This window comes from Anser cygnoides, chromosome 4, assembly GCF_040182565.1.
Source record: "Anser cygnoides isolate HZ-2024a breed goose chromosome 4, Taihu_goose_T2T_genome, whole genome shotgun sequence".
Classification (NCBI taxonomy): Eukaryota; Metazoa; Chordata; class Aves; order Anseriformes; family Anatidae; genus Anser; species Anser cygnoides.
In genome coordinates this window covers 74,012,373-74,024,287 of record NC_089876.1, presented here as the reverse complement: position 1 = coordinate 74,024,287, position 11,915 = coordinate 74,012,373, and the positions used below count along the sequence as shown (strand labels likewise).

The window sequence follows — 11,915 nt, the reverse complement described above, 5'->3', positions numbered from 1 at the left end:
TTCGCCTGCTTTCCCGTAGGTGAGGCTGTGGAACTTGCACTAGCCCTGTCTGATCTCCTTAGCTTTGGTTTTCATTTGTGCTAATTTGGTGTCCTGTGGAAAACACCAAACCGCCTACTGTCCACTGCTTGTGGGGAAATGAAAGAACAAAACAAGCCCCCCGAAGCCTTGTACTCTTGGCTGTGGCTTGCTTTGTTGCCTTTGAGTTTTTGGGCAGGACAATGAGCTACAGCAGCGCCCTGCCCTTGGCCAAGCAGCCTCTTTCCAACCTGCTGCTGGTTCTTCTGCGAGCAACCAAATCCATGTGCCTCATCAGGCACACCATCGCATTTTGTACTGCTGCCTTGCTGAGATGTAAGTGGGCTGCTTAAATTAGCTCAGAGAAGTGGAGCCTGCCGTAACTGTACATAATTTGGTTGGACTTTGCTTTGACTTCATTTGGACAGTGGCTAGATGGGCTGTGCAGGTCAAACTTCTGCTTTTCTTCAGAAGGACCATAAACACTTGAAATTACACGCTTTTGCAATCCTAACTATTAATCTGGGTTATTTGGTGCAAGTCAGACATCTCTCATTCAAAGGTGAGCTACGGACTAGTTCCCCTGTACAATTAATAATCTTAGGGCTGTAATGACTGTCAGGCCTGGATAGCTCACCATCACTGCTGTGGCTGTGGCCGTAGCATTTGGAAGAGTCAAATCTTGTGTCTGAAATCTTAGTTCATCTGTGTTGCAAGCAGGCAGCTACCTTTTTCCTGTCACTTAAAACATCAGGAATCTGTCACTGTATTTCAACCTTCATGCAATTAACCCTGCTCCTAACTGGGGACTAATGGCCGCTCGGTCACTGCTCTGGAGGAGCTGGAAAAGGAATACTGGGAGGGAAGATCCCAGCACAAGGGATATTTATGCGCTGAGCCTCACACAGTGGTTAAGCCATCTTGTCTCATTCAGGAGGGGGAAGGAAGCCTGCCTTGCATCCACCAAACGACTGACTGACCTTCTCTGATAAAATAATGCTACCCCTGTTGTCCTTACAAGGCGAAATAGTCAGTGTTTTGCAGCACCGGGCTGTAGGAAGTGTTACTTACTATTTCAAAATAGCTGTTGCTTGCTGGCGTAGGGATGGCAGAAGCAGAAGTGTAGCTTTCTCTGAGATTATATGGGGAAACCAACCCATACTTTAGAGAGCTCGTTTTGTTAGAGTCGTGATCTCAGCTTAATTTTGCAAACACTACGTGCTTTTACTCTGAAATGCCTCCAGTGAGCAGTTTTGTTTATATTACGTATTTTTGCAAGGCATACAATTGGACACAAATCTGACATCCAGTATGTGAAATTGGTAAAAGAAACAGGACCAGTGTTCAGATCAACTGTCGGAATGCAGGATGTTGTTAATAACACTTCTGAAAATAATAATAAAAACAAGGTAATGCATACTGTGTGATGGCAAGTGAGTTCAGCGTTCACCCTCACTTAGCAGGGCATACTAACAAAAAGTATCCAGATAATAAATACCCCCGCCTGAGGAATTTTATTATGCATCTTTTCTCCAAGACTTGTTTTGCAATGTTCACATCTTGTAAACTTCTACTTTAGGTGGGCAGGAGAAAATAAGAAATGATGTGACAGAGCTCAAATGGCACAGAAACGATCAGAACAGAAGAATGTTGCCTCCTCCTTCTTCCCTTTCTTTCTACTCCTACCCCAGGCATGTAATGCTGAAATAGAAAAATACCTCAGTTGTTTTACCACAAGAGGTGAGTTATGCTGGTGTGATTTAGCCTCGTTTTAATAAATTGAGGCAAGTTAAGGTATGGCGTAACGGCAAGGTAAAAGCTGTTAGATGGATCAAGTAGAGAAGAACCCTCTGCAGAGCTGAGGTGGAAGTTTCTTTGGTATCGCCACTTTTCGGTCAGCCTTGCTTACCAGAGCTCTGGTACCACAGATTGACTGAATCCACCTTAAAATCTAAGACTAACGTAGGTTGGTGGCTGTATTGGCTGTGATGGGCTTTTTGAGGGCACACTTTGACAAAGGCAGACAAAGGCTCCCCCCTTGCACTAGTGCTGCAATTTACCCCTTGCCTAACCATTTCTCTTTCTCCATCTCCTTCCACCAGAGCAGGGTGTGTCTCCACACTGCCTTCATGTGCTGTGACCATGACAGCCAACGTGGGCTCCATTTTGCAGCTAGCCAGCTTCTGGTATTTGCTTCTCTGGTTGAAGGCAGGTGGGGAACGGCAGGCTAGGCTGCAGCTTGCATTCGTGGCATAACCACTGGTTCTTGCACGGCTCTTGAATTTTATCATGCTGGAGCGCCCTGCCATTTGTATTGCAGTTGGCTTCAGGACAGCTCTGTGGCACAGGGGAGGTAGGGAGGGTGCCCTGAAGCACCCCCATGTGTGTAAAGAGGCTGTGATACTGCAGTGTTGCGTGCCACATGCCACACTTTCAGGTATCCATTTCCAACAGCTTTCACAAGCTCGTCTGAGTGCCTTGGGTGTCCAGGATCAGAGCTGATTTTGGGTCCAGCTCTGCAGGTCAGTGCCCTGGGGTGAAATGTTCTGGCCTGCCTTGTGCCCGGAGTGAGCCTGCTGGTTCACGAAGAGTCACCTTGGTATTGTAATTTATGAACGTGAATACTGGCAGATTTAAAAACAAACAAAGCAAAACAAAACCCAGCCACATTTGTGTTTTTTCACCTTTTGGCTTTTTCTTTTTCCCCTTCTTTGTGTATCACCAGGTAGGTGATCTGTATAGATGGCTACAATAAATTTTTTTACTGGTAAAAGTTCTCCATGCATGGTTTTATCTGTTCAGACAACTAATGTGGCTTACATATCCTGTATGAGCATGTTTCTTATTTAACGTGCATCTGCAAACAACTGCAGCTAATATATGCATTTTTTACTTTTTAATTCTGGTGCTCTCTTCCAGTGGTTTTGCTGCCCGTGTTGAACGCCTGCTGTCCGTGTGCTACAGGGTCTTTGCAGAGGTGAGCACTGAGACCTGGGTGCTCTGCTCCTGGGTGTCGTTTTCTGTAAGAAGAGGCTCATCCAAGCTTTTGTCGCCACTGTTGACAGCTGGCAGCAATGCTGGATTAGGCCTTCCACTTCCTTGTCGTAGCAGTCCAGCCCAAGGTGACTGCCACTTCCCTGGGACAATCTTCTGTCTCCATTCAGCTCTTTCCTGCCCTTCTCATGCAGTTCTTGGTTTCAGTTACTACAGCCTGATGTGCCTAGAGTGGTGCGAGACAGAGCACGTCCCCCTGCCTCGCTTCTGGGTGGCTTGGGGCCTGCTTCTGGAGTGATTCACTTCAGGGTCGCTTCCGTGATGCTGAAGCTTGTCAGGCCCAATGTTGGTCACGGCGAATGAAGGGGATGAGCAGTCGGTCTGCATGGTCCTGCCTCCCTGCATTAACACCCCCTCGAGGAATGTCAGGGTAGGTCTTGTCATTTGGCTCCTGCTCTTGTCACAGGAGCGATTTCCTACCAGGACTGAAATGAATCTCCCGCATCACTTAAATTCCTGCAAGGACTGTAGGTTCTTTAATAACATGAAGGCAGAACATCAGTTTAATTCTTATTCTGCTGTATATTACACTATTGTTGTTGCACTACAAATATTTTTTCATAGCATCCAGCAAGGGCATACTGCACCCTCAAGGACAACCAGCTACGTCTGAACCGTGAGTTGCCTCAGCAAAAAGTGGAAAGTATTTGAGCATTGACAATTCTGTGCAACCTCCCCTGTAACAAGGCTCATCCAGGCAGAACCGTCCGTGTACCCTTTGAGGTCAGCAGCCTGACATGAGCTGTGGCTTGCTGGTAACTGCAGTCACTGAACTTGCCTGTGGTGCTTGCTTTCTCTTCAATGTTACCAGGTTTAAAATACTCATTTTGGAATGGATTATCATGGATTATCAATGGAATATGTGCTGATAGCTGGAGGGGTAGAGTGGTGGTGGTTTGCTGGTTGGTCAGTTAGTGAATCTTTTAGCTTACAATTTTGATAACGTTGTAGAGCACCTACAACAGGGATCTTGTGTCAGCTAGGCTTTTCATGGTTTACTTAATTGTTCATGCAGTGCTGAAGTGAGACTTGTTGCTGTTTCCTCTCGGTAATGCACATTTGGTTAGCAAAACTTCAGGACTTTCTGCAGAATGTCTGCTTATAAACTTTTCTGAAGCTTTGTGACACACCTTGGGAAGCACATGGAAATCCTGCAGCAGCAAACAGTGTGAACACAAGAGAGGAGAAGGGAACATATGCTTTTATTTTTGAAGAAGTACAATAATTTTACTTGTAGCTTACACATAATTAACTACACCAAAATTCAGAAATTTTCTTTGAAGGAGGTGGGGGGGAAGCATCTGTCCCATCCCTTCATTCCTGCTCTCAGGCCTCAGCTGTCTGCCTCAGAGCAGGGGTGGGGGGGAATTCAAACAAAACCCAAATGAACAAAAGCCCTGTTTTCAACTTGTTGCTTGGAATTTCATACCATAGAAGCCACATTATCATGAATTACATACAATTTAAACAAAAGAAAAAAGAAAAAAAAGATTTTGTACACCAGCACCAATTGATCTGAGATATAGGACATGAAAGATACTGAGTTTTTTTTCTCTTCTACATTAAAATACCAGCAGTCAGAGGAGACATTGGACTATTTGTGTCAAATACTCCCTCAGTTGAAGATCAGAGTGATAAAGGCAAGCAAATCTCTGGTGCTGCAAGTATTTCTTCACTAAAGTGGCACTGTGTGTCTTCCCCATTGATTTCTTGGATCCTTTTGAGACTAGTCTGCACTCTGTAGGATAGCAGTACTTCTGTGACAGTGGCAAAAGTAGCCGTCCCAGCTGCAGGAGCTGGAAATACTATTGCTTTTTGCACATCAGGGCTCAAGATTAAAGTTGTTCCAGTGACAGCTTTAGCTGTTTTAAATATTTACTATTATTATACTTCTGTTGTGCAACAGTGAGACATTGTGCCTGTCAAATGCTGTGTGCACTTGCTGCCTGAAAGAATGATACAGCCTCAGGAAACTGTGGGGAGACTGAAAAAGAAGAAAAGAGTTTGTGTTGGCTGGAAGGGCTAGCCTGAAATTTGTCAGTGTCTTCAGTGGCTAAAGCTTGCTTGTGAAAATTCCCTACTAAGAGAATGCTGCATTGATTAAAAATATGAGGGGGCTCTGACTGTCTTCTGCTGTCCGTCCTGTTCAAGGATTCCTGAAGCTTTTTGTTTTTTAAATCTCACTGATGTTGCTGGGGCTTGTGCTTGTTTTTTTTTTTGAGGGCTGACTTTGGCCTTTGTATTTCCATAAACTTCTTTGCTCTTATTACTATGTAATGATCGTTTCTTCTGTGCTTAAACTTTTAGCAAAAGGGAATTCCCTGGTTGTATTCCCAACTGGAGCTGAAGCTAGGCTTGGAACAGGAACCTACCTGTCATACCTGCTGTACTTGGTGCACCTGGGCACGTGAGTGAAGCAGCAAAAACAGAGAACGTGAGTTGCTTTGTTTATGGGTTAGCCTAAACCACCCTGGGTTGAAGATTGTGGAGTATCATGTACCACCCGTCATAGATCTAAATACTTGTACATAGAACACTTTTACATAGAATACTTGTGCATAGAACTCTGGGGGAATTGCTGGCTTCTAGTTTGGATCTGGAACAGTTGCTAAATTGTTAGAGAGACAAACACGCACACACCCTTAGTAAGCCTAAAACATTTCCTTGATGTAAGTTTCTGTGCTCTGTTTTTTGAAAGTTCTAGTTTTGTTAGTTTCTTACTATTGACCTGAAATCGCACCATTTTCATGGTGCCCTCTTACAGAGGCAAATGAGTCGCTGGGCCACTGCCTCTCACCTGGCAGCCCAGAGAGGAGCTGGATCCGGCCTGGAGGTCCGTGAGGACTGACCCTGGAAAGGTCCTGTCATCGCCTTCACTACAGAAGCAAACTCCAGGTACCCAGTTGAAGAAATTGTTCGTGATTTGTATTATTTTCTTCAGTGTATATTTGGCCTCCTTGGGAATGATTGCCAGGGGACACACTGACTAGCTCGGTTTATAAGAATATATGCTTTTTGGGGGGGGGTGGGAGGATGGGGAATTTCTTAAAAGAAAAAGTATCGCCTTATACACATCTAGATTTTCAAATAATTTTGCCCAGTCCTTTTCTACATGGCCAGTTAAGTCTAAAACCTCAGAGTTCTGCCCCTATAAAGCCTGAAAATCTCAAGTCCCTCAGTTCGCAGGCACTGACTCTATTTCCAGATCTGGGAGACATTATACATTTCAAGGACTTTGCTCTGGCTCAAATAGCTCGAGAGAAGCCTTTGTATGGAATACAAAGCTGTGTTGCCACATTAATACAGCAGTCACTGAATATTTATAACTTCATAGCAATACATCTGCAGTATTTGTGGGAGTGTTTCTAACAGAAATGGGAGGTTTCCCCAGAGAATAGATAATTTCCTGAAAATGTTTAATCAGCCCATTTAAAATAGAATTTTAATTAGCCTAAAACCATATGTGGACGCTAACTCTCCTGTACAAGGTTCTCTCATTATTATAAAATCCCAATATTGTCTCTGGCTTATTTTTATTTGTAATGGGTCTTGGCACAATGAGTTATTGAAATTGAGGAAATGTGACCCTCAGTGCTCATAAGCCTGAACATCAAATCCCGCCTCCCCCCCCCCCCCCCCCCCCCTTCCAAATTAACAGGTAGTTCGGGAGCAAGATTTGTGCATATTTTCAAGGTTTCTGATTATAAAGGAGTTTTCAGTTTTTCCTAACTGAAGTGTAAGTGCAAGCGTCTCTTAGTACATGTGAAGCAGAGATTCAGAGTACTGAGAGCTTGAGGGGAGGCTCGCTATGACCAGCTCCGGTTCCTAAAGATGTCAGTGAACAACATACTACTAATGGACTAGCAAAGACTGATCTCTGTGGGGCTTCTTTGGACAACACTATGCTTACCTGTATTTTAGGACTGTTTTCACAAAGCTCGGATAATGAAGGGGGGAGATGTCTCTTTAAGCTACTGCTTATCTGAAATTTAAAGTATTCTTTTACCCTCTGCAAGTTGCATATGTGATCTTTTTCTCCTTTTTTGTGTATAAGCGAGCCTTCTTGCATCCTCCTTGTATCATCACATGTTCACTTAAATGTTGGAATATAGCACTGTGTGAACGCAGGCTATTATACCCATTAATTGTAGTTTATTCCTTTATTTATAATGTGTAAATGCAATAGAGAGGTTTTTTTGTTCCATTCTGGGTATCATTTATCTTAGGCAACTTATTAAACAAAGCACAGTTTCCTTTAAACACACTTCTTGTAATCACTTTAATGCGGTAGTATATAATTAGTACTGATTTACATTTTTAATTTATACAGTTTGACTTTAGAAATTAGCTTCACTTTGAACATAATTCTTTAAACTTAAGATGGAGTACAATTATTAGTATTATGAAAGACAAATTTATATACAAAGTTTATACAGAAATGTATTAATGAAAAGTAAAAACTAAATTTTGTGTATTATAACTTCATAATCTTTGTAACTTTTCATATTCTTCCTCTTTTGTGCATAAAAATCTCCTTTTAAACAACTCTTGAACATTATTGAAAAACTGAAATGAGTTTATAAACAATTAACCAAAGCACATAATATATCTTCATATATATCTTCAGCTGTCAACCTGGAGAGAAAAATCAGCAAAGAAAGGGTGTTGAATTAGTGGTGACTTTACAAGGAGTCTTACTAATTTGTTCTTGTGATACTGGATTTCTTCCAGAGATGGCCCAGGTGCGTGATTCCGAGACACTGGAAGTGTGATGGGCGCAGCGTTACTTGCTGGAGGCTGAGCTTCTCTGGGGTGCACAGCACTTGGAGACATGGGGATTGCCAAACAGAGGAAAGCTGGAGATTTGCACTGTAAGAAATGATGAGAAATGTTACTGAATGGGCTGTTTGTGGTGTTTTAGACAGATCAAACACAGTATTTGTTGAAATGAGCATGAGGGACTCGCAACAAGAGTCTGCTTCAGATCCACCTGCTGACTATCAGCTCCAGTATTCTCCTCTCTCCTTGCACAAGAAAGTATGGTGATCTGTGGATAGGTGCAATCAACATAGCCCAGAAGTTCTGAGCTGGAGTTGTTTGCAGAACGATGATATTACCAATAGAAATGTAGTATTTGCATGTTTTAGCTGTGTTTTTTTTCTTTTTAATAACCAAACACAAAAATTTCCATACAACTTCTTGTAAGGAAATACAGCAGTATGAAGTTGTTTGTACTGGACTTTCACCAGACTCTTTTTTCTTTAAAATTCTTTATCTGTTCAGGAAATGTCCTGTCCTCCTAAGTGCTGTACGCAGATTGTATTTCATTGCTTTGTCAAAGAATACTGAAGTATTAGGTTTCTACTAAAACCATGAATTTCAAACATGCAGTTTCTCAGAGAATTTTAGACTTTCACCTTAAATGCATATTTTTGGTGTATGCAAATGAACATTTCCTTTCAAACCTTGTTATTTTTCTATTAATACGATATTTCTGTAAGTGGTTTAAAAGAGGGAGGGGAAAAAAATAACCCCCAAACCACCAAGCTTTTTAAATCTTGCCAGGGCTATTCTGCTGCTTTACAGTTATGGCACAGGTGGCTCTATAAGGCTTTGCTTTTCAAAAGTATCTTTAATGCTATTGTATTGTAACTCCTCTGAACCAATCTGGAGACAAAAAAAAACAGCAAGAAAGCTATAGAGAGGCCATATTTTGCAGAAAGGAGGTTCTCTGAATTTGGCGTGGATAATTCACAAGCAATTTATAGAATGTGCTGGATAAATTGTGTTTTGCAAGTTCTCCCACATTTAATTCACCTTCTGTCTCCCACATGATGGTTTTTAAAAGTGACAGAAATCACCTATTCTAACCCCAGGGGTAGTTCCCCCTCCCCCCTTGAACGATTCATCTCACTTTAGCCATCTGCAATTTAGAAGCACCTCTGCTATTACTAAGTTTTTCATCAAAACAGTTCTTTCCAGCTTCAGGGCTGTTAGCCTTCGGAGCTTTTTTAGCTATTTGGTGTAGGTGACTTCAGCCCCACTCAAGGAAAGAGCAGTTAGGAAATCCCATGTAGGAGCAGAGCTGCCTGTTGAAAAGGGAGGGAGTAGATTTTTTTTTCATTTTCAGGTCATGCCAGAGAACTAGGTTTTTTTTTTTCAGTTTTGTAAGAATTTTGGAGAGGCCTGAACAGATTTAGAAGATAAGCAGCAGGAATGGAGGTACCTGTGTTATGGTGCAGGCACTGTACTCCAGTGAGCAGAAGAGCATCAGGCTCCAGTGATGAGACATGGGAATACAGTTCTCATAGGGAGAAATTGCCCTCCCCTCTTACATGAGAGAAGTGCAGCAGCAAAGACCTCACTGAAGCTTATCCATTTTCAGTGCCACAAAAATAATGCTACACCAGCATAATGTGCTGTTCTGCAGACTTGGAAAAGCTGGAGAAGCAAATTGAATCAAAATAACTTAGCTAACAAGCCTTTCTTATATTCGCCTTCAGGGATAAGTTGTATCATTTTGTTGTTGTGAACAAATCCTATTTAGTTCCTTTTATAACTCTAATAGTGAAAAATTCAAAATACTACTCACTGCTACAATTTCCATTTTTAAAGTTTCAGTATCCCTATCAGGGCCTAAACTCATCTAAAGGAAAGGAAGATGAAGAAATATAACTGACTTTAGGAGCTACTCAGTCCAGACTATTCTTGCAGAGATCAACAAACCGAAGAAATTCAGTGCTTATTCAGGTACTATTCAAGGTATCATAAATTTGGTAAAGATCTCAAGGACAAGATTTGCGCATACACTAACAGGATGCAGACATCCTTGTTCTTGGCCTTAAACTTTTAATGGCAATCATCCTTCTATACAAAAGAAAGTTTGTGTGCTCCTTCATTTTCAGAGGGATTATCAAGGTAAATTTTCCAGGTGATTATTTCACTATAGCCAATGCTCAGAATGAATGCAAGGTAATTCACGAGGTCTGTAACCTCAGCTGGTGATCTAAGTTCAGTTCCTGGTAACCTGGTTCTCAGCACAGAGGCTGAAAACAGAATTGATTAAAATATACAAACAATAAACAAGCAAAAATAATAAATGCTGTAAAATATTTATTTACTTTTACTTCTTAGCAGCAAGCCTAATGATGTATTTTCAATGAATGGCAGACATGTAGTTTTAAAACTGCTATGCGATTATATGTGGAAGGACACAGGCAGCAAATAGTAATGAAACTATTAGAGATCTCATTAGGTGCCCGAAAGCAAGACAGTCAAAATCACTAACAAACACCAGAAAATTCTGCTGTTCATGGAGACTGTATCACCACCAGTAAGTTTTCAAGCACTTAAATGACCACTGTCTCTGGGTTAATCAGCGTTTCTGTACAGGTCTATATAACTTCTTTGCATCTGTACAACTTTATTTAAATATTCAGTGTGTTTGATACTGCTAGTGTTCTGTATGTAGGACTACGCTCTAATATAGCTTTTATTTGTAAGCCTTTTAGTGGAGTGTCTAACTGCTTGCAAATTTGCCCTGCGGTATCAAGAATAGGTTGAAGCCTGACAAAAGTAAGTTCTAATATAAACCAGAATGTCTGCTGGTTATGTTTATCTTGTGAAATCAGACCTCTGATTGAGATGCTCTTCTATTCTATTATGTGAATGCACTCTGATGAAAAGTACTTCCACAAGCATTAGTTTCCATGACGAATAATGTCTGTGTGTGTTTGTATACATGCTCTTACCTCTGTTAATTAGGCATCTGTTCCTTGTCTGTTGGGGTCCTTGTCGGACACTAAAAAGAAAGAGATGCAATTAATGAATAGTCATGTATATATCAGTGATAAATTAGGCCAGTACAGAATGTCTTTCAAAGTTGAATAATTCTCAAAACACATACCTAGGGTGAGTCGCCTGTTTTGTGTTTTCCTTCAAATGTGAATACAGCACACGTCCCTGGGAACAGAGGGGTAAGAGAGCAGCCACAAAAATAGGTGAGTGTTGTGTGGGAGAATGACATGAGGTGGGCTTTGTACTTTTAACAGCATGGCTGGCCTCTTTTGGTGGTGTAAAGATGTGCATTTGTGATGGTGAAGTAAATTAGCAAGGCCTGAGGAGTAAGTACATGGAATACCCAGTTGTCTTTCTGAATTCCTTAGCTAACGGTTTGACTGTGGGCTTTGCCTTGTGAAGGCCTGATTTGGTGACAAATGGGCAGGAAACTGATTTTTTTTTTTTTTAAACTGTGAGCATCATATGAAGCTAAAAAATACTTAAGAAAGTGGAAATAAACCAGGCGAAAGATGTCGCTTCACAAGTCCAATGGACAGCATCATAAACTGACAACAAATACATATTTACAAGACTGGCAGCCCTGTTGAGGTCATAAAATAAAAAAAAAAAACTTTTTATGACTTCCACACACTCCAGTGCCGTATTACAAAAGTTAATATATGCTTGAGGACGCTGAGTTATTTCAACTTGGCTAACAGAGTTCAGTAAGGAAGTTTGAGTTCCCATGCATGGCTCCAGATGTCAAAATCAGGGTCTGTCACTGCTCATCTTCCTATTGGCCACCGGGCTCCAGATTAAGTGCTGCTTCGGGGAAATGTCTCCTTAGATGCCACCTGCAAGCTGGAGCGATGTCAACTGATGAATAAGCACTCTGCAGCAACTTGGACTAAAAGCAAGGTGCTGATGAGGGGTTGAGGAATGAAGCCAGACATTGGGGGATAGTGAAGCTAATCAATAAACTGACAGTTTGTGAAAGCTACATAGTGCTCTTCTAGGTGGTTTTTGGATGAGGCTGAGGAAGAGATTTGGTCTTTGGCAGCTGG

The 11,915-nt window shown here is 41.6% G+C and overlaps 2 protein-coding genes across 6 annotated transcripts in view; one reads left to right on the top strand and one right to left on the bottom strand.

Annotated features, from left to right (window-relative positions):
- Positions 1-7,936, top strand: part of SLC39A8 (solute carrier family 39 member 8) — a 61,856-nt gene extending 53,920 nt beyond the window's left edge. For all 5 annotated transcript variants that reach the window (XR_010831563.1, XR_010831565.1, XR_007164203.2 and 2 more), the window contains 5 exons: positions 1,598-1,758; positions 2,938-2,995; positions 5,380-5,506; positions 5,837-5,967; positions 7,804-7,936. The gene's annotated coding sequence lies outside the window, so the exon portion shown is untranslated. The remainder of the gene's footprint in view (positions 1-1,597; positions 1,759-2,937; positions 2,996-5,379; positions 5,507-5,836; positions 5,968-7,803) is intronic.
- Positions 7,805-11,915, bottom strand: part of BANK1 (B cell scaffold protein with ankyrin repeats 1) — a 141,468-nt gene continuing 137,357 nt past the window's right edge. Inside the window, exons 14-15 of the mRNA XM_066996835.1 lie at positions 10,824-10,873; positions 7,805-7,941 (exon numbers count right to left, since the gene is read on the bottom strand). Coding sequence (XP_066852936.1) covers positions 10,829-10,873 — 45 coding nt within the window. The 3' untranslated portion in view covers positions 7,805-7,941; positions 10,824-10,828. The remainder of the gene's footprint in view (positions 7,942-10,823; positions 10,874-11,915) is intronic.